Source organism: Molossus molossus, unplaced genomic scaffold (genome assembly GCF_014108415.1).
Source record: "Molossus molossus isolate mMolMol1 unplaced genomic scaffold, mMolMol1.p scaffold_m16_p_17, whole genome shotgun sequence".
Classification (NCBI taxonomy): domain Eukaryota; kingdom Metazoa; phylum Chordata; class Mammalia; order Chiroptera; family Molossidae; genus Molossus; species Molossus molossus.
This window is the reverse complement of record NW_023425352.1, coordinates 18,250,165-18,277,564: the sequence shown is the minus strand read 5'-3', so window position 1 is coordinate 18,277,564 and position 27,400 is coordinate 18,250,165. Positions and strand designations below refer to the sequence as shown.

The 27,400-nt window shown below is 46.1% G+C and overlaps 1 protein-coding gene across 6 annotated transcripts in view; it reads right to left on the bottom strand.

The window, feature by feature from the left end:
* The window catches only part of SORCS1 (sortilin related VPS10 domain containing receptor 1), a 474,859-nt gene that overhangs the window by 38,943 nt on the left and 408,516 nt on the right, over window positions 1-27,400 (bottom strand). For all 6 annotated transcript variants that reach the window (XM_036264900.1, XM_036264895.1, XM_036264899.1 and 3 more), the window contains exons 19-20: window positions 10,218-10,404; window positions 1,082-1,215 (exon numbers count right to left, since the gene is read on the bottom strand). In XM_036264900.1, the coding sequence (XP_036120793.1) occupies window positions 1,082-1,215; window positions 10,218-10,404 (321 nt within the window). The remainder of the gene's footprint in view (window positions 1-1,081; window positions 1,216-10,217; window positions 10,405-27,400) is intronic.

The window sequence follows — 27,400 nt, the reverse complement described above, 5'->3', positions numbered from 1 at the left end:
TCCCCCAGCTGGGTTATATATATCGGTGGAGCCTCCTTCCACCGTCTGGCTGCAGCTGGGATAGGAGCAGGGGGACTCTCACTGGCCGGTGCAAAATGATGTCTCCAGTCAAAGCCAACATTCAGCTCTGGGGTAGAAAAATATTTGCACTGGAACCAAATGAATGCATTAGAACAGTGAAGTCATCCGGCGGAAGCGACTCTGCTGGAAGAAGAGGGGGCTCCCCAGGCCAGGGCAGTCTGTCCAGTGCCTGCGGCCTCATCCTCCTGCCTACACTTGGAAGCAAATGTTAGTTTCTGCGAGTGGAGGGCGTTCGAATCAGAAACAGAGCGCGCCGCCGGTGTGAGGAGAAGACCAATCGCTGCAGGCGTCAGGGGGCCTTGGGTCCCCCGCGTGGAGCGGCTGAATTAGGCCGGAACAGGCCACCATCCTCCTCGTCCTCACTTTCTTGCTCTGCAGAATGAAGGACTCAGAGGAAATGAGGTTAAGGTCTCTCCTGGTTTTCAAAGGGTCACGAGGAAATGTTTTGGGAAAACATCAAGGGTAAAGATGACCTAAAACAGGGGCGTGCCTGAGGCCGGTGAGGAGGCCGTTTGGGGGCTGGACGGTGTGGCCTCTACTGCTTTGGCCTGGCCCGCATCCCTTGTCTTTTCTTTTGGGGGGCCGATCGCTCCCTTGTCTTAGCCCACGTGGTTCTCAGGAGGCTGACGGCAACACCCCTCTTTCCACCCAGCACTGTGAGCAAGGCCTGGCCGATCCTAGGATCTGTGCTAGGACTTTGGGGAAAGGGTTTGTTTTCTCTGCCGGGCTGTGAGGGTGGCGGCCTGGGCTGTGGCTAAGGGTCACTCAAAGGAATGTCCACCTGGAGGAAGGACAGCAGCACAGAGGGCGGCAGAGGCAAGAAGTAGGGGCGGAGGGGAGGGAAAGGGACAGATGCAGGCAGAGATACGGGGTGCACTGAGCGCGCCCCGCGGCCAGGACCCCAGGCCCGCGAGCGCCCGACGCCACCTCCGCCCCTTCCGCTCCAGCCAGTTCGGGGTGAGCTGCCCCCACCCCCACGCGTTTCTCCAGCGCCACCCACCTCCGTGTTGTTGCCGTACCACCACACGTAGGTGAGGGTGCCCACTTGGCTGGGCCACAGCACCGCCGTCGCGTTGACCTCTTTGTTCTTCGTGGTGACAAAGGGAAGAGACAGGTGCACATGCTCCAGGGGACCTGCGGCGCGAAGGAGAGGGGGGCTCAGCGGGAAGGGCTCGGGCTCGAAGAGGGGACTCTGAGTCCTCGGGGGAGCCTCCCGGACTGGGGACTTCCCGAGAAGATCCGCTCCCCCGCCTCGGAGGAAGGGATGCAGGGATACAGTGAACAACTGCGTCTCAGCGTTTCCACTTGCCGACGCTCTTCCTGAAACCCGAGCTAGGTGTGTGGATGCCTGGAAACTACAAGTAACGTGGGAAGTCCTGAAATGAACAGGCGCGGTATGAGATGCCCCCGGGAAACACCGCCTCTCCGAGAGGTTCTGCCCTTGCTGGCACACCCGGACTGCGAAAAACCTCACAGAGGCCGCGTTGGGTGGTAAGAGAGGGAGGAATCATCATTCTTTATAATTTACTGGATCTTAGAGGTGTGTGTGTGTGTGTGTGTGTGTGTGCGCGTGCGCTGGTCTGTAAAGCACCTGGTCAGCATGGAGCAAACTGTGCCTGGCGTTGTTAACGTGCCCAGGACACCGAATGCAGGAGTGGGTGGAGGGCACTGTGGTTCTCGCTGTGGTTCTCGTGTCGCAGGATGTCCTCCACGGAACAAAGGACCATGCAATCTGCTGGGGCCCATGCGACCAGAATCCTTCATCAGGTGAACAAGTCCACTAAGATAGGAATATCCTCCTCACGGAGAACCACTAGGACCTTCCCTATGCCCTGACCTTCTCCTTGAGTCCCTGTTCTCGGGAAAATGCAGTTTCCTCTGAGGATCATGACAGAAATCGATCGTCCCCACCATGTTCCATGAGGCGGAGAAGAAAGAGGTACCTCGGGCCTCTCCACCTGCTTGGTCCCTGCCTCTTCGGCCACTTGACCCGTACCTGTGTTTCCTGGGACACTGGCTCTGGCCTTTCCTCCCTCCATGTGTTCTTCTGCTGAGTAATGCCATCCACACCCTGACCACCAACCATCAGCTACAAGGGAGGGTTCCAGAGCCATCTTCCGACTGAGACTCAATCAGCAGCCAAGTGGCTCGGGCAAACCCGTGGTCCTCCTCGTTCTGTATTCCCCAGTGGTTGATGAGTCAAGGCAGTGTTCATCCAGGGAAGCAACCCAGAAGCGGAAAGTCCATCTAGATTGCTGATTTCTTACCACCCACAACCGTTTAGACAACCACCGAGCTGGTTTCATAAATATCTGTCAGAGTGCTTCCCGCCCAGTTCCATGCTGCCCTCGTCACATCCGCCCATCCCCCTCGCCTGGACTCTCTTACCATGTCCCTGCCTCTGACCTAGCCCTACCTGATCCACTTGCTGCTCTGCCTGTTCAGTACCCGCCTCTATACACAAGCTGCACCTAGGGCCAGGTGTCCCCATGCCTAGAATGACAGATACGGTCCGGGGCGAGGGTTCAGCAAGCATGCGGACCTTGGGGGGCAGGTGGCCCTCCACGCTTCAGGAGCAGGAATAAAGCCCAACCAGCTGCACTGCAGAGATGGAGGGAAGGGGTGGGAACCAGGGAGATCTAAGGCATTCAGGACACATGGCATGCCGGGCTTACAGGCCCTGAAACGTGTGTGTGTTTGTGTGACTTCACTCTTGCATATATATACATAATATATACATATATTCACACAACGCATGGTGATGACTATGTACCTGCTCACTCTCCGAATGGTTCTGAGAGCGATTTTCCTAGAAAGCCAAATTGATCACGCTAGTCACCTGCTCAAAATTAAAATCGCCGTTACCTAATTATAGTAATGATGACAGCTAACACATATCGATCTATCATTGTGAGACAGAGAACACAGGCCACAAACTTTTGGAGGATAGGAGCCCTTCACATTCCCCTTTGTTCACAAGGCTCACACTTTCCAAGCCATAGCCGATGAGCGAGAATTTGCAGGGAACGACAGCATTTCCTGGCTCTGCTTTTGTCCACGCTTCTCTCGCTTAATACAATTTGAGGCTCCATGACCAGCATACAGAAGAGAATTGATTTCCTGGCTTATAAGCCATATGATAAAAAGCAGCAGGTCACTGTCAGAATGATCAGCGTGGAGACAGAGGGCGACGTTACTGAGTGATGGGTGTGCACCTCTCTTCTGCTAATGATGTCTGTTCTCCCGCATCCTCACAGCCACCGTACGGAGCAGGCACACCCTCAGCCGCATCTGAGATGAACAGGAAGGTGGCCTCCCTCAGTCCCTGGGTGTGAACTAAAGCAGTCTGATTTCAGAGCCCATGCTCTAGCCCGCTGAAAAGGCTCGATAAGACTTTCCCATTTTAACAAAAGAGCTACGAAGGGTCACTACTTACTGATGATCTCAGTATGATCCCGGCACTGGAAAATGAACTTGACACATGGTGTCATAGATTGCATGGCTCCTGCCAGTCCCCTGCTTGCTCCAGACGGCCATGTCCGGCCCCACCCTAAGGCCTTGGCTTTGACACCTTTCGTAGGGCACTATCCAACCTCAAGTCTCAGTTCCAGGGTCCCCTCTTGTGTGACGGTCCCCCTGACTCCCTGGGTCTGAGTTAAACAAATCCATTAGAATACAACAACTGGACCAGCTCTGTTAGTTCCATTCTAAAAGGGTTCATTTTCTTGGTCTCTGTCACACATGAGCTTTTAACAACCTTTTAAAGTCGGAACATCAAAATAAGGATGATGCCTAGGTGTCCTGTTAATGACAAAATGGAAACTTGCTCCTGAAATATGGTCATTCATTCATTTCAATAAGTGTTTTTTCCTGTTAATTCTCACCAGAGGTTATTTTTTCCCATTGATTTTCAGAGAGTGGAAGGGAGGGGGGGAGAGAAAAGAAATAGCAGGAATAGATAGAACCTGCAACCCTTTGGTGCACGGGCTGTTCTGACGGCTGAGCCCCACTGGCCAGGGCCATTTCAATAGCTTGTGGGTGCTACTACATGTTGGGCACTCTTCTAGGAGCTGGGACACGTGGCACTAGGCAGAGCTCAGTATTCTCGAGGGAGGCAGGCATGGGCTCGGTGAGAGAGTGCTATTTTTTTGACAGGCTGGTCAAGGCAAGTCTCTCAGAAGAAAGGACACTTGAGCACTGGCCTGAATAAATATAGGAGGTCGCAGAGTGTCTGTCTGCGAGGCTGCGGTGAGGGCACAGCGAGTGCACAGACCCTGAGCAACGGGTGTGCGCTCGATGTCCCAGGAGCGGCGCGAGTGGGCTCCGGTGCAGAGAGGGCGGACGGACGGGAAGCCTGCGAGGTCCCAGAGGCATTCAGGACATGCAGCGCGTCGGCCTCGGAGGCCCTGCAGTATGCATATGTGTGTTTGCATGAGCTCGTCCCTGCCTGTTTATACATTATACATTCATACATACGTGTGGGATTTATCTTTCAGAGTCCCACACCCTCTTGTATTCATTTACTTTCACGTGTTCAATATACCTACTTCCTGCTCCCCAAAGCCTCCCCTTTCAGCACCTCTTTCCTGCACAGAGGGCACGGTCTGCCCTGACAGAGCTACCCACGGACAGACGTGAACCTCCAGCCTCTGGAGACCCCAGCTGGCTTGCTGCACCAGACCAGAGCTGAACAAGCTGGCAGATGCTTCTCCATCAGACAGGTGCCTGCAGTGCCCGAAAGGAACAGCAGGTGGCACTGCATCACTCCATAAGAATCTTCCTGGCAAGGTGGCTGAGGGGACTGCAGAATTACTTGTGGGAGTGAGGCTTCCGCGGCTCTTTTCTTGTTTAGCGCCCCCTGTGCAGCAGGAAACAGCTGATGTTTGTGAGACTGGACATCGTGTGTGTGTGCGCGCGCGCACACACAGGCACCAATTGTTCTCGAGACCTCCACTGACCAGCATGTTAAATATTGTGTGTGCATCATCTTGCTGTTTGTCTGAGATGTTTACAAACCCACTAGAAGAAAAGAAAGTCTAAAGATGAGATCCTAAAACAGATCTCCTTAAACGTCAGTGTGCATGGGCCCCCCCCTAGGCTGTTCAAAGCGATCCTGGTGCCCCACGCCCAGGGGTTCTAATTCAGTGGGTCTGGGATGGCCCCCGACACTACATTTCTGTTATGTAGTCTTTGTTATGTAATTAAACCACACTTTACAAAACCCAAGCATGACATTTTCCGGTCAACATAATGACTGTGGAAAAGTTGCAGAGCTACACAGGATCTCAGGAAACTGTTCACTTGACCCCAAGTAAGATGGGGACAGAGAGATATCTGTGAAGGACACCTTTGGAAGGAGGCAGCTGAGAGAGGTGTGGGAAGGACTAGGAAATCCACTTCATTTTTTTTTTTACCTTCCATTCTGCAAATTTGCAGTTTTTAGTGATTTTTTTCCCCCTACAAGACTGGCTTAGATAGGGGAGCTCACTGAGCAGAAATCTGCACATCCGCTAAATTCTCTGTCCAAGGCAACCCTGGCTGCACCATGAGCGTGTGTGGGGGTCTCATTAGTTTGCAAACAAGCAGAGCACAGTGAATACTTTCCCCAAGGAGTGTCTACCTGTCGGGCTACCACAGACGGCCCAGCCCTACCCCCTCCTAGAAACGTTACAGCAGGAATATCATCTCCATTTGTTTCTGATGATCTTTGCAAACTCCTATCATGAAGCCTCTGATTTGGAATCAAATCACCTTTCTGATCTGGAAAGTGTAGGGGGTGTGTTCAAGACAGGCAGTGGGGGAGAGTCCCAGGCAGAGGGGAGGGCGTTGGGTCGCGGGGCAGAGGCGGCCTGGCCAGCTGAGCTAAGCCCTGCTGCTCAGACCCACTACGCACCTGTGCCGCGCTGCTCCGAGACAGTGGGGACTCAGGTTTTACTGGTGGGCAGGGCACAGCACATCACGCTCCCTGAACCTTTCAGAAACAAAGTGCGCATTCCTCACGGGACAGAAAACTCTGGGCTCGGAGAAGTGGGGTGGCCGGGCCAGGAGCTCAGGACAGCCTCAGGGCCTCCGACTCCCGCCTCGGCCCAGAGCTCAGTTGTTTTCTCTACATGCCACCCACCCACCCTGCCGCTCTGGCACTGACAACTTCCATGATGCCCTTCAGGTTGAGGTTTGGGGAGGTATGAATCAATTACGGTCTTGTGCTGACTTCCTGTTGGTTTAAAAGAGGGTAGATTATCCTAAGTGAAGCAAGCCAATCAGAGCCGCATATCACATGATCTCACTTATTTGTGGAACATAATGAACAAAATAAGCTGATGAACAAAATGGACCCAGAGACCTAGAAAGGAGCACAGTTCAGACCGACAAACCTCAGAGGATGGGGATGGGGGGAGAAGAGACAAACCAAAGAACTTACATTCACATATGTGTAACCAATGGACATAGACGACAGTGCGGGGGGGGAGGGGACGGCGGGGGGGGGGAGGGCGGGGGGGAGAGCCAGAGGAGGGTGTCAATGGGGGGGAAAGAGAAACATTTGTAACAAAAATAAATTAATTAAATACTTCATAAGTAAGTAAATAAATAATAAAAAAGCAATGGAAAAAATATCTTCAGGTGAAGATTTAAAATAATAATAAAAGATAAATAAAAGATCGTAGAAGGCGGGGCCCTTCTCCCCTTCTCTTCTCCATCGGAAAGGGCCGTGCACCTGTCAGGGCGCAGGTGCGGGGCTAATCGCAGGGTGCCCTGTGCTTGGCGACACACGGTGGGGCCTTTCCTTAAAGGCGCTCAAGAAGGTGCTGAAAACGCTCCGGACGTGCGTTTTGGATGTACGTGAACCAGTGAAAGTTTTACAATAACCCTCTTGAATCAGTTAGTACAAAAGAGTTCATTTCTGCTCCCAAGGCCAGGTTCAGGAAGGGGTTGCGTTATATGAAGCGTGCTAATCCAACCGCTGAACCCTAAATGAGTCTAACAAAATTAAAATCAGAACACAAGCCTTCCCATTACAAACCATCTCCCACCACGGTTACGGGCAAAGCCTGTAGCTGCTCAGCTAGGCGGAGACAGAAACAAAAAGCAAGTGAAGCTCATTTCTTTTACAAGTCGTGGCTTCAGCAACCTTGAATTTGACAGAGGTGAGCTCTGTGCTGTTTTTCCTCCTCAGGATTTAGTCATCCTGGGGGAGGGCTGAGGGAGGGAGGAACCCCTCAGGGACAGGATCATTTTTAGGGGTGAAAAATAACCCACAGAGCAACTAGGAAGGCAAACTGTGGGTGACTCTATGCGTGACCCTGAGAAATGAAGACAAAAAGACACTGCTGAGGTTTAAATCAGTATTCACACATGCTTAGGTATGGCGGCTGTTTAATCCATCTATGGGATATAGAATAAAACTACTGGAGTTCTCCAGGAGAGCAGGTCTCGAACAAAACCCCCTTTCAGAACTGGGGTGATGACAGGCTTTGAGGCCGGCGCCCATTCTCTGCGAATGTGCTGTCACTGGTTGCAAGTTATTTCAATAACCGAGGTTTGTGATGTCTGTCTGAAAGTTTTATGATCATCCCTAGGATGTCCTCACCTGAGATGGTTTCTCGGTAAGAGACAACTCCAGAAAGTCTATACCCGATGGTGTAGGGTTGGCAGCGCAGGAAGGGAGCCCATGGAATGTGTCTTGAACCTACGGAGCTGTTGAGCAAACGCACTGCTTCTAACTTTATGTTCACGTTGCGTCAGGATGAGCTGCAAACTCGTGGAAGGGGGTAGAGGCTGATGGAGACTTGCTTCCTTTAACCACAAGCCACTGTTGAGAGTGACGACAGCCTTAATGACCAAGGGCTGGGGTTCGAGATAGGAGGGCCCAGGTCTGAACCCTGGCTCTGCCACGTCACAGGTTATTTAAGCGCTTGGGACCTCGCTATTCTTTGAAAGTAGGGTTTCCGATTATACTTGCTGCACAGGGCTGTTTTGAGGACTGAGAAAAAGCCTATTTAGCACAAAGCCTGGCGCGGAGTAAGAATTTAAAATTTTTAACTGAAATGAGGGAGATGGAGCTGGCAAACTGGGAATCTTGTAAAACTCTGTTTAAACCCAAAGAAGGTCGAGTGTTTCTTCAAAGCCCCTGGCTCACGCGTGTATGGGAGAGAGTGAACAAGGGTGACAGAGCAGGGTTCTCCAGGAGCCCAAGGTCTCTCCGGGATCCCTAACTCGTGTGTCCTCCCACTGAACCACAGCAGCTTAAAAAATAGCCTCAGGTGGCTGGACCATTACCCCATACACTGAAAAGGTTTTGGGTTTGATTCCCGGTCAAGGCACAGACCTCGTTTGTGGGTTTAATCCCTAGTCCGGGAGCATACAAGAGGCAACCAATCAATGTTTCTCTTTCACATCGATGTTTCTCTCTTTTCTCTCTCCCCTTTCCCCTCCCTCTACAATCAATAAGCATGTCCTCCAGTGAGGATTAGAAGATAAATATATATTTTAGTTAGTGCATTCCGCACTCAATCTGGTTCGCCGGACAAGGGGCAGGTGAGAGGCATGAAATATGGCCTGGCCTTAATCCTCTCCGCCTAGAACTCGGAATTAATTTGAACAAGGTCACTCACATAAAGGAGCCACATTCATTTTAAAGTGAACTATTTCTCTAGCAACTTAAACAGGTCCGATGCCTACGCGGGGACACTCACAAACCTGCTGTAAAAGGCGTCCACGCACTTCTGTTAACTCCACATGACCCAGGAGTTACCACTGTGGTCATGAGTCCACGCCTTTGGGTCCCACCGCGGGGAGAACGCATTGGGAACCATTTCCGAGTGCAGTCTCTCCAACACCGTGTACACTCTCTCCCACACCACCTCCCCTGCAACAACACATCATCCCCGGCCCGGGAAACACTCTTAAAAATAAGTCCTGGCCAGTTTGGCTCAGCAGTTAGAGCGTCGGCCTGCGGTCCAGAGAGACCCGGGTTCGGTTGCGGCTAAGGGCACGTACCTCGGTTGCAGTTTGTCCCCGGCCCTGGTTGGGTTGTGTGGGTGGCAGCCACTTGATGTGTTCCTTTCACATCGATGTTTCTCTCTCTGTCTCTTCCTCTCTCTTCCTCCCACTCTACCTGAACAAAAATGGAAAAATGTCCTCGGGTGAGGATAAAAAAAATAAAAAGAGCAAAACGGAAAGAGAGAGAGAGAGAAATAACTCAAGGACATGGACAACAGTGTGGTGATTTTGGAAAGAAGGGATGTGGGTGGAGATGGAGAAAGGTATAGAGGATATAAATGGTGAAAGAAAAAATATATATTAAAAAAAAAGAACAAAATGCCCTGGCCGGTTTTGCTCAATGGTTAGAGCATCAGTCCGCAGACCACAGAGACCCAGGTTTGGTTCCTGCTAAGGGCACGTACCTCGGTTGCAGTTTGTCCACAGCCCTGGTCAGGGTTGTGTGGGTGGCGACCACTCCATGTGTCCCTTTCATGTCGATGTTTCTCTCTCTCTCTCTTCCTCCCTCTCTCCCTCCCACTCTATCTGAAGATAAATGCAAAAATGTCCTCAGGTGAGGATTAAAAAAAAGAAGAAAGAAAGAAAAAGAAGAGTTAAGAAGTATTCCTAGCTCTTAAAATAAATAAATAAATAAAATATAAAAAAAGAACAAAATCTAAAAGAATATTAATAGTGAGACATCATGTAGGAGAAAAAAAATTGGATAGGGAGAAACTCCTTTACTGGTGCTAATTATCAATGCACGAGACTGGGCCACGCATGTGGCTTGTTTACAAACATTTCTGACCAAAATAAAAAGACAAATTCCTATTTGATCAAACAGCAGAGCCAGTTGCCCAGGCCCAGCCCCAGACAGGGGCGTGGCTCTGGCTCCAGCATGGGCGTGGCTCCAGCTCCAGCATGGGCGTGGCAAGTGCAATGAAAACTGAACACCTGTGAAGCCAACCAGGGTCTGAGACCATTCAAATCCCACTGGCTGATTTCTTCTTATTTTGTCTCCACTCGGCTCTCTTATTCTCCTCCCCCACCGGCTAAAACTAAGTACTGAGCTTCTTTTAGAAATAGAATTTTGGATTCTTCTTTAAAAGGCCACAGTATTTCAGTGATGTCATAAATCAACAACAGTAACAACATACACGTTACATGTAAGTACAGGACGGCGCTGTCCGACCCGAGGCTGTTGTCCACCCGCACGGTCACTCGGAAAATGCCCACGTTGTGATAGACGTGTCTGATCCCATCTTCCATGGAGCTCAGGTTGACATAAGACACCGCGATGCCGTCTCCGAAGTCCACTTGGATGAATGTCCTCTGGACGTCGCCCTGGAAGACAGCCACCGTCAGAGGAAAGGGAGCCTGTGCTAGGCTGCGTCTGCTCTGGGGCCGGGCCGTCCTGGGCACTGGCTCGGGAACCGTGGCAGCCCGGATCCCCCCCCCCCCCAGGCTCTGTCTGGGTCGGCCAGAATCCCTGTGACTCCCTGGCCAGCAGGCGTTCACTGTGGACGTTCTCCAAACCTGAAGGGCACTGACTGCCACAAGTTTCCAGGTTTGAGAAATTAAGTGTTTGATTATCAGCTCCAATTTGATGGTCAATTTCTCTGGAGGCTTTGCTTATCGTCTTATCAGCCATGTGAATAAAAAAGGTGTACATAGATTTAAATATTCCGCCTACCTGACATGATCAGAGACCACTCCCTGTGTGTTCAGACCCCCCGCCCCAGGTCCCCTTTTTTTCTGGTTCCCTGACTTTGCTGGCAAAAGGATAGGAGACCCTTGCCTTACATCTGGTATGACATTAGGCTCAGTCCTATTATCGTTCTTCTTAATATTTTTTCTTTATTGATTTATTTTAGATAGAGAGGAAGAGAGAGAGAGAAACATCGATGAGAGAGAACATCGATTGGCCGCCTCCTGCACGCCCCCCACTGGGGTTTGGGCCCACAACCTGGGCATGTGCCCTGACTGGGAATCAAACTGGCGACTGCTTGGTGCATGGGTTGACGCTCAACCACTGAGCTGCACCAGCTGGGCAAGCCCTATTATCATTTAAGATAATGATGGTTATTTCTTTTATACTTCAGCACTTTTTACTGTCAAAATGACCTCATTTTATTCTTCACGGGGTCTTAATCTGAAGAGAAAAGCAGGAGTTGTTCATCTACCTTACAGATGAAGAACTTCAGTGAAGAAAGATTTAATCATTTGCTCAGGTTAACAAAGCTAGTTAGCAGCAGTCCCAAGATTCGAACCCGTCTCTGCATTGCATTTCAGTCATTATCGGTGGGTAAAGAACTGACCCTTCTTCCAGGCTTGAATCTCAGGATGCCATTCACAAGCTAGATGATTTCATGCCTGTCATTCAGCCTCCTTTGGTCTAAGAAATGGGTATAATACCTTCCTGTCTTGACTCAAAGGGTTGTTATAAAAGACATGTGAGTCATTAACAATCTGTAAAATTCTATACCCAAACAAATGACTGTATAAACAAGGCAACTGTGGAAGATCTGCAGGGTTCTAAATTTCCCGCAGGGAGGCAGACGATGAAGTCTGATTTCTAAAATCCCAGACCTGTTAAAAAACAAAAACAAAAAACCATTTGGAGTCGCAGTCGGAGATTCCTAAGGAAGAAAGTTTCTTAGACTTCGTCGACACGGCTGACAGACACCAGCTTCCACCACACGCAGCCTGTGCTTGAATACACTTTGGTTTGTTTTGTTAGGGGTTCCCATTTCCGGGAGAGGAAAACCACCTTTGAACTAGAAATGTATTTTCGATTAAGTAAGGTTCATATGGTATCATATTTTTTGAAAAGGCCATGTTTAAAATGCTGACATTTAAAAGATTAATTCACAGGGGAAGAAAAAGCAGTTCAAAACCTATAAATCTATGTGACCTGTTCTTCTGATCTATGCCCAGCCAAGCACTGGGGGGGGGGGGGGTGCACAGCAGCTAACTCCTTGTTAGGGGGTATGGGCAAAAATTCTTCCCTAGGATGGGGAAACTCCATTCAAAATTACAAAACAAATATCCACAAGCCCAGACACTGTGCAAATACCTGAACTGCCTTCACTAATGAATATAACTGTCAATCATTCTTGCTGACTTGTCCTTCATCTGGACAACCAACTTGGACTGGCCAGTTTCTCCTCCTCTTTCTGGTCAGTTCCCACGCCCATGTTGGCTGGATTTTCAAGCGTTGCTGCCAGCCAACCCTAGAAGAGGAGCCACCTTATAATCGACTCTCATTATTTGGGATAAGTGTCTCAGGGAGCTATCAGGAGTAGCTAGAGTTAACCATGGAATAAAACAAGTAATATGGTTTCGGGGGGTGGGGGTGAGGTAGGGAGAGAGGGAGGGGGAGGGAGAATGGAGGAAGCGGGAGAGGGAAGAAAAGGGGGGAGAGATGATTAGGGTTCTTTGTGGGGACAGAGTAGACATCAGGGCATCACCATTTATGAAATCGGGACCTCCTGCTGTGGGCGCAGGCCTCTGGGCTGGTCACTCCACAGGAGGATGCAAGAGCATCAAGGGGTGGAGTCTGACCGTTGACAGATGCAGATTTCATCCCTGCTGTTGTAGCTCTGCCCACTTGAGTGGAACAAACTGGATCCCATGCCTTTGCCTTTGGGGGTTCTCAGGCACTTGGTAAGCCTAATACCACTGTCACTTCATAAGTTTGGAGCTCACCTGACATCCGCTTCTGAATTTGGGGGGCTGTAATTATCATCTGAGGCAGGGATGCCAACTCCTTTTGGAGAATAAGAAACAGGGCGGAAGGAAGATTGCTGAAGTCCTAGGTAACCATTTGATTAGGCAGGCTGGCCTGGCTTTCAGTGGCTCTCTGGTCATTCATCTTTCCGTCCGTCCAATCAACCAACCAACCAACCAACCAACCAACCAACCAACCAATGGGTAAATATTTATTGAGTGTCTATCTTGTGTCCAGCCCTAAATGAGAAGAAGAGATATAACCAACCAAACCAAACAGATGTGATCTGGGCTTTCACGAGCATACAGACTACGAGTGAGACAGGTGAAGTTTAAATACACAACATCACAAATAAATAAAAAGTTATCATAGAGATAATATGAAGGACAGCGCACAGCATTCTAAGCTTGTACAATAGACAGAGGTGGTCTGATTGAGAACTCCAGGGCAGGCTTTCCAGAGAGTGACATCTGAGCTCAGGGAAGCTAAGGCAGAGAAATAAATCACCCAAAGGACATCAGCGAGCCCTGGCCGGGTTGGCTCGGCGGTTGGAGAGTCGGCCCGCGGATTAAAGAGTCACGGGTTCAATTCTGGCCAAGGGCACGTACCTCAGTTTTGGTTAGGGAGGCAACCCCTCAATGTGTCTCTCTCACCTCAATGTGTCTCTCTCTCTCTCTTCCTTCTTCCCTCCCTCCCACTCTATCTGAAGATAAATGAAAAAAATATCCTTGAGTGAAAATTTTTTAAAAATAGTAAAAAAGGACATCGGTGAATATAATGGAGGTGAGCTGTCCATGCAATGAGAACAGAGGAAACAGATATGCAGGGGCCTGTGGCAGAAGTGGGAGGTACAGTGAAGGAGGCTGAGGATACAGACACGGTAGGACCATGTTATGAAATGAGACTGGAGGGGACAAAGTAATATTTTAGGTCTTGTGGGTCAAGTTTCTGATTTTGATCTTTTTCCTAAGAACTGGGAAGCCATTAAAGTGTTTTAAGCAGGGTTTGGGGGATAATAGCATGACGTTTTTAATTCAAAAAGATCACTCTGGCTACAATACCAAGAGTAAATTTGAAAGAGGCATGTATTCTGGGAATCCAATTAAGGGCGTTCAGGGCAGATGAGGGTGCATTGAAATATGAGTTACAACAGGAAATTACATACACCTTCCTGTCAAAATTAACTCCCATAGTTTATTAGTTTTGAAATCAGTGAGTCTCAGCCTTTGATAGCAGCATCTCTTACAGAAATGAAAAGGAGAAATGCTGATGTCCAGCTACCACCCAAGACCCGCCTCCTGTCTCCAGTCCTCTGGGGAGGATGCTGGGCCCTGCTGTGGTCTGAGAAGGTCCATTACTGATGCTGGGATGCATCCATGGCTGAGGCCCTCAGGTTCAGACTCTTGAACATTCGATTTTCTTGTGATGAAATTCATCTGAAGCTGAATCTAGTCCAGGACAAGCTGCTGCTATCCTTATTTTATTTTGGTATGACGGTAATGTTTGCCCAGGACGTTTTAGGATGTCCAGTGCTAAGGGTGCATCAATAAAGTCGGGAGTGAAGACTTCAACCCGTTGTTGGTGACTGGTACATAACCGCCAACAGAAGTTTCACCACCCAAGCTCACTTCCCTAGGAAAAGGAGTTGATGGAGGAGCTGCGGGCAGTGTGTGTAAACTTCTAAGGGCCGAAATGTACCATCCTCAGTACCTAATACAGTGCCCACGGAGGCGTCTTTTTCGCTCAATAAATTCTGAATACTGCGCACTTCTAATGTGTTTGTCCATCAAAGCATCTTCCTATGTATTACCTCATTTAGCTGTTAGGACTCCCGGGGACAGTGAGGTCAGATGTCATTTCTGCTGGATATTTCAGAAGAACTGGGTCACGGACAGGTTAGGTAAGCTGCCTAAAGCCCCGGCGTCTCTGATGGAAGGTTACCTGCGATACCTCTGAGTGAGGGAGGAATGGCGAAGGCACAGCATCGCTTTCCTTGTTGGACTCTATTCCTGCCTTTGCCTGTCTTCCCCTCTGACAACACTTTTCCTTACAAGTGGAAAGATGGGCTGTCAGGAACTCCATACACCATTCTTTTTTGAGAATTTTTATGAGTTTATTTGAGCCAAACTGATGACAGTTGCCGGGAAGCAAGCTCTCAAACGCTCCCTCCATACGCCATTCTTACGTCTTCCCTCTGGTGAGGCGGTATCATGTTCAAGCCATAAAGAAGATAGAGAACATGGGAAACAATAGGTATTCGGAATTGGTAGTCGGGAAAACCTTGTGTAGAACTGAGAGTAACGTCAAGCTAATAAATCACAGGTCGTCATTCCTGAAGCAGGACCTAGCCTGGCAAATACCTACACTGTCGTATAAAATTCTTTAGGCTGAAGCCCATTTAGTCACATGCCCTAATACAGACACAGAACTGAGAACGCCAGCTAAAGGGGTGTCTGAGAAAGGCACAAAAGCCAAATGAAACCAATCTGGGGATTCTCTGAGGGCATCACCGACGGTAATAGAAAAGCAAAGATATCAAATGGCCACAGTGAAGCCAAGGTTAACCTGAGGAATGAAAGGTGTGTGAACCTATCAGGTCCCATAACATGGCTTCAGAGAAAAATGGGAAAACAAATGATGCAGTAACTCAACAGGGACAGCGCCTGAGACTCCCTGGCGGCATTGAGGACCCACGGCAGGCAGACACGGGCTCATATGTTGGAACCTGGTCCCTGCACAGCCCCAGCGGGGGCCTGACTCAGGCGTCACTACAATTCAGTCTTGGAAGGGACCTGAGAGTGTATGCAGAAATAACAACCTTGTGGAGAAATGATTAGAGTAAAACCTATTTTTGTGAAAGAAAAAAGAAAAGCAACAGATGTCGCAGTCTGTGTGCTAGAAGCCAGGGTGTGTTTGTATAGGGAAAGGTACCTGTAGGTGTAACCCACCTGTTAACACTGACAGGGGTGCGCGAAGGGAGGGGCAGAGAGCAGCAGGATTAAGAGAAAGGGGGAGCCAGTGAGGGGCCATGAAGATTTCGCCAAATGTAAAAGGGGGTGGAGTGTGTGATAGCACAAGACACAGTAAAAACACACCAGGCTATGTCCACTATTACTGTAACTAGTTCAATACTGATGAAGTATATGGGAACTAACCAGAAGGTAACACAGATACTGGTTAGATAGATGATGGGATACAGCCAACTTTGACCTTGGATTTCTGTTGTTCTTTTCATGCTCTTTTGACCACAAAGTAAGATGAAAAAATATCATTAAGTGTCATTCCATGACAGAAACAAAAATCGGATACTCAGCCCTTTCTTCTCGTGGCTAAAGAGATTTAGGCAGTGGAGGGGAGCATGAAGTAAAAGGGTCCCAGCTGCCTTGCCAACCTTTCTTGAGGTCAGTGAGGACTCGGGTTAGTGAGGTCTTGACCAGAAGCAGGAAAGGAGACAGCTACAATGCCATGCACCCTGGCTGTCGAATAAGAGATCCCATCAGCCTATAGGCATGAGCATGGGGAGGGAAGTACCATCGGCCTCGTGTTTATTCATGTTCACCTCTGGCAGGTGGCTTCTTACAGAAAGTGTCAAGTAAGAATGTTCTAGAACATCCCCTGGTGGTCTCTAAGGCAGGAGACAGAGAACATTTCTCGAAACTTTAGTGTGCCAGAAATGATCACTGCTGTCTATATAGTATCTCATCATCTTCAAGAGTCAGACTTCAAAGACTTAAAATTTGCATAGCATCACAAGACAAGCTTGGACCAAGCTCTCAGTAACTTCAAGTTCATCACTCCTGCGACTTGTTCACAGAAGACACTCAGTCTAATGGGCTGCTGAAGAATGGGGTCATTCACATGCCAACCAGAGAGCTTTTGTAAGCTTCGGTGACTAAAACCCTTTAGAGGAATGCCAACATGCATCCAATCCTCCAAGAAATGATGTCGGAGGAGCCGAGTGGAACGTGCCTGGCCCTATGAAAGACCACGGGAGTGTAAGATGAGCCTGCCTAGATCCCTGGTGATGGGAGCGTTTGACAGAGTGAGATGACTCTAGACAGGAATCAACTGGACCAGCCATTATCATGTAACAGTAAACCGAGCCCTTCAGCTCAGTGCACACCGTCCGTGACGAAAGGAAGTTGCACATGCATCTTCTCTCCCCAAGTAGGTTCTGGTCCTCTGTAGTATCCCTTCCAAGAGGTGTGCTACTCCTGCTGAAAGTTGAGGCTGCCTCACTAGATCAGCTGGGAGAGAGTCCTTCCTGGATGTCTGTCTGACTCACGCCCTATGAGCTTATTTTCAAAACTGAGCTCTGGAGAAGTCTCCAGATAACTAGATACGGGATAAGTGCAGAATGCAGAGTCAGCCTCCTCTCGTGCCTATTCAGAGAGAGCTTTCTGTAGCACACATGTCTCTCTAAATGCCCACATCTCCAAACTTCTCTGAAAGCAAAGGTGTCCATGAACTTGGATGCCCTGACCTGGAGGGAGAACATTCACAACAGCGAGAAGGGCAGTGCACAGAGTTTTAGGAGCTCACCAGAGAACTCACCAGTGACAAAGCCAGGAAGACCCACCGAATCATTTGACCAGATGTGTGATATTTCCCCATTTCTCTGAAGAAATGCAGTTGGCTGGGCCTTTCTTCAAGGACTCTGATCCCCGGGACTTGCTAGCCATCAAGCATTTCTGGATCTAATGCTCAGACCAAGAACTTCCAATAGCTACATCAAAATGGCTTAAATCTTCACTTGCAAATAAACCTTTTCTATGTCTTCTGTACTTGGCACCTGGCTTAGAATGGAACAGAACCCCCTTCCTAGGGCAGAAGGAAAACGTGGCTTGTGTAAGCAGGTAGATGACTATACGCCAAGGCCTCTTTACTCCATCCAGAAATTGGGGTACAGGAGGTCAGGACCTTGGCCCACTGTGCTTCGGGGACTCCGTGTCGGTGAAGCAGAACCCTGCCGTCTGCGATCACTGCGTGGTGGCTTCAGGAGTCAACTCGGCAGGCTCTGGCAGGAAAACCACGGGGCTGCCAAATGCCTTAAGTGTGACAAATGTTTTTGAATGACTGTAAAAAAAGAATCACTCTAAACGTAAAACATGTTGGTATGTGATAAGAACAAAATCTACACTTCAAAAAAATATAGAAGGAATACACCTATGTAACACATTTTTCCTAATAGCAAAATACGTGATAGAAATATGTTAGCTCTATTAGAAAATAAAAACAAAGAGAAAAGATGTGATGTATCATTGAGGAAAAGGGAAACAATACATAACATGAGGGGAAAAATTCAAATCACCCATAATTGTACCACCCAGAGATTACATTTTTAACAGACGAGTGAATACCATGTTAGCCAGTGAGAATGTACCACCATCACCACCACCACTCAAGAACACTGGAATCATTATACTGTTCTATGTTATACTGTCAACATTTTAAAAGAGCTTTCCAAAATTTTACATATAGCATTACTTGGTGGCCTTAAATTAACCAAGTCATAAGATACCATCTATGAAATTAATATAACTTTTCTTGTCCTGGATGTCACTTCAGCACCTTTCCCAATTATTAGATTGTTGTGAGATCTAAGTGACCTCATAGAGGTCTACAGAAGTCAACAGAGGTACCATATGTAGAGAGGTGTCTTCTGAAGTCAGGTGACTACCTGAGTGTTAGGACACTCAGTTATATGCCCTTATATTTGGACTTCAATTTCTTTACCTGTAAATGGAAAATGGGCAGAATGAAAATGACCCTAATTGTTATTGTCAGTCCACCTAACCTGTAATTTTTTATCATTCTATTATTCTTGTTATTGCCATGATTGGACAGTCACACATATCCCAACATCCCTTGAGGCTGCTGAAATGACCTCAGCTCTAAGTAGAAGACACAGAATGTATTCAAATGCTATTGCCACATGGTGGAGACTTTACACTACACATTAATGGTGGCCTCTGCTGAGGCCTGAGCTGGTAAGGCAGAGTCGTGGAATAATGAATGGCCTGCCAAGTGCACCCTTGAGCAAGAATTGTGATTTGGTGAAGCCCTGATTCAGGGTTGGTTGCCACCCTTGTGGATGAAGTGGGACACCAGCGTTGCAGGGCCCACAGCAGACAGGCTGAGAGATTGAAAACCCAAACTGAAGACTAATTCATGACTCGAGCCCTTGGGGTGTTCACTGAGCTAAAAAACTCCCAGTAATGAGACAGGTTTTCTCCTTGCTTGTCAAGCTAGACTGAAGTTTTCTGCAAACACTGAGTCCCCGAAACCCTAAAGAACAGCATAGCAACGTACCAGTGTTTGCAGACCAGTTTCAGGGGAGAGAAAAGAGGAGCCTTAGAAAGACTTTGAACCAATCCAACCTGAACTTTGAACACGAGGCCTCTGGTTAAAGACAACCTCTATTGCCTGACTCATTTCCTTCTTCCCTTTTTTACCTGAGGCGACGAGAGAGAAGAAAGAAGAGGCTCAATTACCTTTCTGGAGTCAAAGAGAATAAAGCTGAATGCAGTAGGGAATAATGCCTGGGAGAGCCTCTTAAACCCCAGGTCTCATTGAAATCAGCTCCGCTCCTTTGTGTGGAAGGAGAAAGGGGCCAAGGTTTCTCACTCAGATCTGCGCTGGCTCAGAAACTAACAGCTGCCTAGACAGCACTGTTCATTGTGCCTTCTCCAAAGGCCCCACTTTCCTTCACATGAATAAGTAGGTCAAATTCTTTCAGGAATGCAACAAAAAGTGTCTCTCAGAAAATTTCAGCAAGAGTCATCTTCTCTACCAATGGCCAGCAGGCTGCACCCTGCATATTTACGAAGGGGTGTCACCTTACGGTCACTTCTCTGGGCGTAAGTCTTTCAGTGTATGTGAAATGACAGCTCGTTGGAATCCGCCAAAGGAGGACACCACCTTCGAGTCTGGAAGTCCAATCTCACAGGAGAAATGATACTCATGAATGGCCCGTGTTCAGTCTTGGTCTTCGTATGGGAAGGAAAGTATGAAAACAATGAGATCCGGATCAAAGTCTTCATTTTCGTCTCTCGCCTCAGATTTAATTTCAAAGCCTTGAGTTATGCCGAGCATTGCATCTCTTCATTCTTAGGGCTGCTTAAAACATATTTAATTATCTTCCAGGACATGCAGAGACTACTTCTGCCTAGCGGTCCTCTCAAATGAACGCCTTCCAAATCGGTTTTGTTGAGTTCTTAAGGATAATTAGGCCCTTCACCATCCATCCCGTGCCTTCAGGCGCTAGCGATGGATTTCTCTGGGAAGCCAAGTGATTGCCTTGAAAGTCTATAGGTTCATTAGGTGCTCGTTAGTGGTCCAGAGGGCATCCGTCTTCAGCAAGTCTCCAGACAGAGGGATGCCACCTCTCACTGAATGCGTGGGTCTCAGAACACACCTTTAATCAGCTTCCTACTATGCAGGTGTAATTGGAAAGTGGCTTCTTAGACACAGTTTTAGGGACTCCTCCTCTCCCCTCTAGGTTGGTCCCTTGATCAACTGTACTTTTTCCTTAAGGAAACAGTTATGCATGAATACACTGGGGGTGTGTGTGTGTGTGTGTGTGTGTGTGTGTGTGTGTGATGAAAGCAAGGCTCACTCCTTTATCGCGTCTAGTGAAGGTTCTCTCATTAGAGTATGCTGGAGAGAAGCATTAAAGCAGCAGGGATGGGGTTCTGATGACGGGGCTTCCCATCAACTTCAATAGTCATGTGGTTCTTGGGTAGTACACCAGGTGAGCCGAGCTGTGGGATTTGAAGGAGCTCTGTTATGGCGTCATTACTGTCACCTCGATGTGGAGGGTGGCCTCACACGCTCTTTGCAGGAAGAAATGCTGTTTCTCACACATGTCAAAATCTGCAAAATTCTGACTCAGGCACATAGTAGTGTACATGGAGTTACAAGCTAGTACCCGCGTACCTAGCCTTCGATTATCTTCTGTCCATACAAAGTTTTCTTCTTTGCTCTGGTTTTAGCAAGATTTTCATTGATATTCTTGTTAGAGTTAGGACATACACTAGTACAGAATAAGGACAGGGATTTAGGTTTCAGAGAAAGACTTTAATAAGTTTGAAAATTTTAAGTGTTTTCAAATTTCAAATTTTAAGTGTTTTCCTTTTAAGTTGGGGCTCTGCGACCACCCTGGAAGCCTACCCAGATGTGTCCAGTGTATCGCTCTGTCGGGCACAGTGAGCAGAGATGCTGGCGCTGTTCCTACCTTGATCATTACTTATAGATTACTGGGGGATGCTAAACATTATTGCACTATAATGTAGTAAATTCGTGAAAGCAAACTATTTAATATGTTTTATTTCACATGGTGAGATTTTTATTTAAAACCTGATACAGCAGAGATCCTAGTTAACCCAAAATATCTATTTCCACAAACTGAACTAGGTCTACTCATGAATGAAAAGTACATGACTTGAAATGGGGACTCAGTGAACTATTTTTTGAAGAACAAATAAACACCCACACATGTCTAACTCCCTGGTGGGACAGGGGACTCCTCAGGCCTCTCATGCTTTGTTTGACACGCATGGGAGATGGAATGAATCTCCGCGGAGGGGTTTGTGGGCAAGTCATAGGGCAAAGGAAGGAAGGTCGCATCCGCCTGTAGCCAGCCCAGCCCACAGACAGACCAGCCTGTAGGTGAAAGATAAGCCATGAGACTCAGGCACAATTATTGGTGCCAAATGACAAAATATTATACCAACTTGGAGAGGTGAGTCTTCTGCCCACCTCAGCGTTAATCGCACGGTAGTGTCACAGCAGAGCGGAGCGGCAGCCTCTCGGTCCCTCTGGCACCCGGAGGACCAGCTGCCTGAGGGCATCAGAAGCCACAGCATGACTCCTGCACTGTGCTGAGGAACGGGCACGAGGTGTGGGGCCATGAACCAGACCCTATATTCAAAGTAAATCTAGACGCATCCACACCCAGCGAGAAGCAGACTCAGAGTTTAGGACATAGAGACCCCGTGGATTGCCAGGGACATAGGTCAGGGATGTTTGTTTTCGTTCTAGGTAAGTTTAAAGAATAGAATAGCCTGAAGGAGTTTGGTGTCCAGGGGCCGTGAACTCCTTGAGGAGTGCTTCCTGGTCTGTGTTTCCACACCCTTAGAATGGAGGGAACAACAGCCATTCGACAAAGGCATGGTTTCCCACGGGGGACCCAGAGCGAATGTCACTCCTGCCCTTGCCAAAATGGTTTTTAACAAACTGATCCCATGCCGTGAACATCCTCAGACAAACAGGGCAATCTTGGTTTGTATACTGACTAGTATCTGAGGAAATAGGAGCAGCCATAGGCCAGCCTATTCTTTTTACTCCTGATCTCTGTTACTCCCTGTCCCCAGCCAAGCATTTCTAGGGAGCATTTCTCTCCTAGATGATTCTTTCCACCTCAGAAAGGCAAGATACCACGGAGGCTGCATTTAATTCCCGACTCTACTATTTTGCCACTCTGTGGTCTCAGGCATGGCTTTCTGTGCCTCGGCTAGTCCATCTCTACAATGACAATGACGACCATCCCTGCTCCCTGACGGTCGCCGAGAGAGCTAAGGGAGACAATCCAGGAAGCATTCACAAAGGGGCCCACAGTTAGTGCTCGATCCAGGTGGCATATCTGAATTGTCATGGTGTCCTATCCGATGCTCACCAGCCACTCAGAAACATTCTTCTTTTCTTTATTCTGCCCAACTCACGGCATGCATCATCCGCGCTCACATCTGTGGCCCAGAGATTAATGGAGAAACGGAGGCTGTCTCTGCAAGAGGAGCTGGTGAATCATTAGCACGGAATCCCATGGTCCGAGGTGAGGTTCCCAGGGCCTCCTGATGTGGGCGAGCCCCCGGGCTTGGGACTGTGCCCCCGTTGGCAGAAGCGTCAAGGGGCCGAGTCTGACAGCGGAAGGCAGCCGATTTCACCTCTGCTGCTGTCGCTTTGCCCGCGCAAGTGGAATGAACTGACTTGTAATTTTTTTGTCCCTTCTTGTGCCCAGAGGGCATGCATGTACATATCTTAGAACCAGATTCCCCAATCTGTTCCCACTTCGCTCGGCCAAGTTTGAGGTGCCTGGTAATGTACATGGAAAGCAACGCTGAACAGATAAGAACCGGGCCTCGGCCCCTGGCGGGTATACTCCATCTGCACAAAGGTTGGAGCTGAGCAGGAGTGAGTTCCTGTTTCAGATCTGGCTCTACTGTGTTCTTAGAAAGAAAACAAAAACCGGAATTATGAAGTCTGCTCCAGCATTAAATCTACTGTTTCAATAAATGATATTCTTCTGAGTATAACTGGGTTGCTTATGTCTCGGGGAAAGGGAACTGTACATTCACCATGAAGGCAAACAGAGGGTACAGGATTGGCCCACAAAAGGAATCCCTCCCTAGGAGTCCCCAAAAAGGTTTCTTTCTTTTTCCTAAAAACCTAGATAAAAACCACTATTTGTTATACGAATTTCCAAAATGATTTCTAAGTAAGTTTTTTTAGCATAATACACATAAAATATGCAAAAATTGAATATATAACTTAAATTTTAAAAAGTAAATATATCCATTAATTATCAGCAAGAAATTAAAAATTACCAATACCTCTTAAATTCCCCCTGCCACACTCCTTCCAAGGTAACAGTTATTCTCATTTCTATCACCATAAATCAGCTTTGCCTACTCTTGCAGTCTAATTAAACTGATTTCTTTAGCTCAGTATTCGATATAAAATCCATCCAAGTTTTTGTATGCGGCAATGGTTTGTTCTTTTTCATTGCTGTATGGTAGTCCACTTTCTAAATATGCTAATTAACTTGTTTTTCCATTCTACAGTTGATGGCTGTTAGTTTCTTATGAATACCTCTGCTATGCATATTATTTTACATATATTCTGGTGCATATTTGTATGCATTTCTGGTGAGTATATATATATATAGGAGTGGAGATGTTGAAATATATGTACACAGGTACATATGTTTAGCTATATTAATTAATGCAAACAGGTCTCCAAAGTGAGGGTACCAATCTACACTCAAAACAGCATTGCACAAATGACCAGTTGACCCACATTCTGAACAACACTTGATACTAGTCTTTTAAAATATAAATCTTCCGGTCCTGGCTGGTTTGACTCAGCAGTTAGAGCGTTGGCCCACGCACCAGAGAGTCCTGGGTTCGGTTCCCGCTAAGGGCATGTACCTCAGTTGCAGTTTGTCCCCGGCCCTGGTTGGAGTTGTGTGGGTGGCAACCAGTCAATGTGTCTCTCTCACATTGATGTTTCTCTCTCTCTCTCTTTCCCCCTCTCTCCCTCCCGCTTTATCTGAACATAAACACAAAAATGTCCTTGGGTGAGGATTAAAAAAAATATATATATATAAATAAAAAATATATATATATCTTCTGTTGGGCCCACAGTAATATCTGATTAGTGTCTGGTTAAATCCCCTTGTTGAATAGTAATGTTGAGAATGTTTTCATATGCTTATTGGCTATTTGGTTACCTTCTTTGAAAAACTTACTTAAGTCATTTGTGCATTTCCTATTGTTTTGCCAGAATTTTTCTTATTGATTTGTAAGATTTATTTATATTTTTTATGGGTATAAATCCTTTATTGAAATTATGTATTACAAAAACTTCTTCCCCTCTAGGGCTTATTTTCTAAATGATGTCTTTTGGGGAAAAGAAATTCTTAATTTTAATGTAGTCTAATTAAACCATATTTTCCTTTATATTTGGTGGTTTTTGTTTCCTGTTTAAAAAAAATGTTTGCCTAACCTAAGGTAGTGAAGATACTCTTTTGTGTTTTCCTTTGAACACTTTAGCTGTATCTTTCAAGTCAAGCTTCATGTAGGCGCACATGGATATCCAATGTTGTAGCACCATTTACTGAAAATATTATAATTTATTTACTGTACTACAGTGTCTCATTTGTCATAAATAAGTGGGTCTATCGATGATATAGATATAGATATAGATATAGATATAGATATAGATATATAGATATAGATATATTTCTTGACTCTATTGCTTTTTCTTGTCAACTTGTTTATGTGATATATATATATATAAAGATATATATATAATGATATATAATTTTTTTCCTATGAAATCACTACACTTTTTAAATTATTATAGCTATATAATAAATCTTGAAATCTGGTAAAGTAAGCCATCCTATTATGTGAATCATATTCCAGATTATCTTTGCTATTCTTGAGCCCTTGCATTTTCATATGTTTTATATTCATCTTGTCAATTATAACCCACAAAAAATGCTGGAGAGTCTTACTGGAATTATATTTAATCTAAGATCAATATGAAAAAAATTGCCATCTCATAACATTGCATCTTTTACTTTTCGAAATGTATTGTAGTTTTCGGGGGAGAGCTATTGAAAACAAGTTGTTAGATTTGTCTGTAGGTATGGGTTGCATTCTGATGCTATTATACGTTATACATATATGTGCACATATATATGTTATTTTCTATGTGTTTTGGAGGATCTATATGCAAAATGTCAAGATTTACTCTAAATCTAGAGTAATTAAAATGTGTTTGTAATCATCAATTAACACAGAAAATCAGACCAGTGGAATGAAATAAAGTGTCTAAAAATAGACTCACACATATATCTTATGATATTATGATACAAGCTCATAGCAATTAAATGTGAAAATAATTGTCTTTTGGTGGTGCTGGGTCCATTAGATACGCATATGGAAAAATATATAAACACTGGTCCCTACCTGAAACCATCTTCTCGAGATGGATCATAGCCTTGAAAGCTAAAGAACAAACTTGGGGTCTGTCTTCATGATCTTGGGTTAGGGTAGGTACAGACTTCTTAAGCAAGCCGCAGAAGTCCTTAATTACTTATTTTATATAGTTACCGATAATACTTGGTTTTCTATCTAAATTTCAGTATTTGTTCTATTTGTTTCAACTGTAGTACATTCCTTTTTCTCTCTTCCTTGGCTTATTTTGAATGAGGCACTTTTACTGTTACTCCAATTTCCCTGTCACAACTTGATAGTTAAATATTCCCTTATTATTCTTTTAGTTGTTACTCTAACTATTAAAACAAGCACTCTGGCCATGTTGGTGTCTAATATAAATGACTACTTTTACCTCTTCACAGACAATTCATGGGACTTAAAGCAGTTTCACTCTAGTTACGTCCCTCTACATACTATATCACTGTTGTCGTGTAGATTAATTCTCTCTCTGTTTTCAGTCCCATAGCTGATTATCACTATTGGTCGGCAAAGTTATTAAATATTAATTTCAATTTACCCACATATATACTCTCTTTCTACTCTTCATTTTCTCCATTATTTTTGTGCTTTTGTCTAGGATCATGTTCTTTATGCTACATCATTACCTTTAGTATTTTTTATTTTATTTTTCAATTCCAATTTAAATCCAACATCATTTTATATTAGTTTCAGGTGTACAGCATTGTGGTTACTTTACAAAGTAGTCCTTTGGTTTTTTTTGTTTTTTTTTTGATAGAAATCAACTTATATGATTCATCTCAGCTTTTGTTCATCTGAAAAATATCTTTTAAAACTATTTTTTTTTTCCTTTATTGATTTTAGAGAGAGAGAGGAAGGGAGAGGGAGAGAAAGATAGAAACATTGATGAGAGAGAACACCGATTGGCCACCTCCTGTATACCCCGCCCCCACCCCACTGGGGATCGGGCCCACAACCTGGGCATGTGCCCTGACCGGGAATCAAACCTGCGACCTCTTGGTGCCTGGGTCAACACTCAATCACTGAGCCACACAGGCCAGGCTCATCTGAAAAATATCGTTATTTTACCTTCACATTTGTATTTTCTTCTCCAGCACTTCAAAAATGTCATTCTATTTTATTTAAGGCTACTTTAAAAATTTTCTCTGTTTTTAGATTTCAGTGGTTTGAATGTGATACCTGAGCATGGTCCTTTTTTATATACAGCCTGGTTGGAGTTTGGTGATTCTCTTAAATCCATGGGTTTGACATGCTGTGTCTTTGATCAATTTTGAAAATTCTCAGACATTATCTCTTCGAAATGATTCTGGCTCCTTATCTCCCTCATCCCTTGCTGAGACTCCAGTTACATCTGTGTAAAATCAGCTTTTCACCATTTCCCACCTGTCTCTTAAAATTCTCCTATTTTTTATGTTTTCTCCTATGCTACAAATGACCTGATTTCCTAATGTCATTTCTTCCAGTTAACTGATTCTCTATTCATCTGGGTTCAATTTCCTGGAAACCCACTGAAGTCCTTAGTATCAGTTATTTTATCTTTATTTCTACAATTTCCGTCGGATTACTGCTTCCTGATTAATGCTGCAGGGTCTTGTCCCATACTTACGAACATATCACTCATACAACAGACAACTGTTCTTTCAGTGATCAGTCAACTGCATATCAGACAGCTGTTTTTTTCGGTTGCTTTTTCCCCATTTGAGTCTGTTTCTTGATATATCCATAATTTTTCCCAAAAAATAAATGCTCAGCATTTATATAAAAAATAGGTAAGGTCTCTGATTTGTTTCATTTTCCTTAAAGAGGATTTGACAGGCATTTCGAGGAGGGGAGAAATCATTCTCAA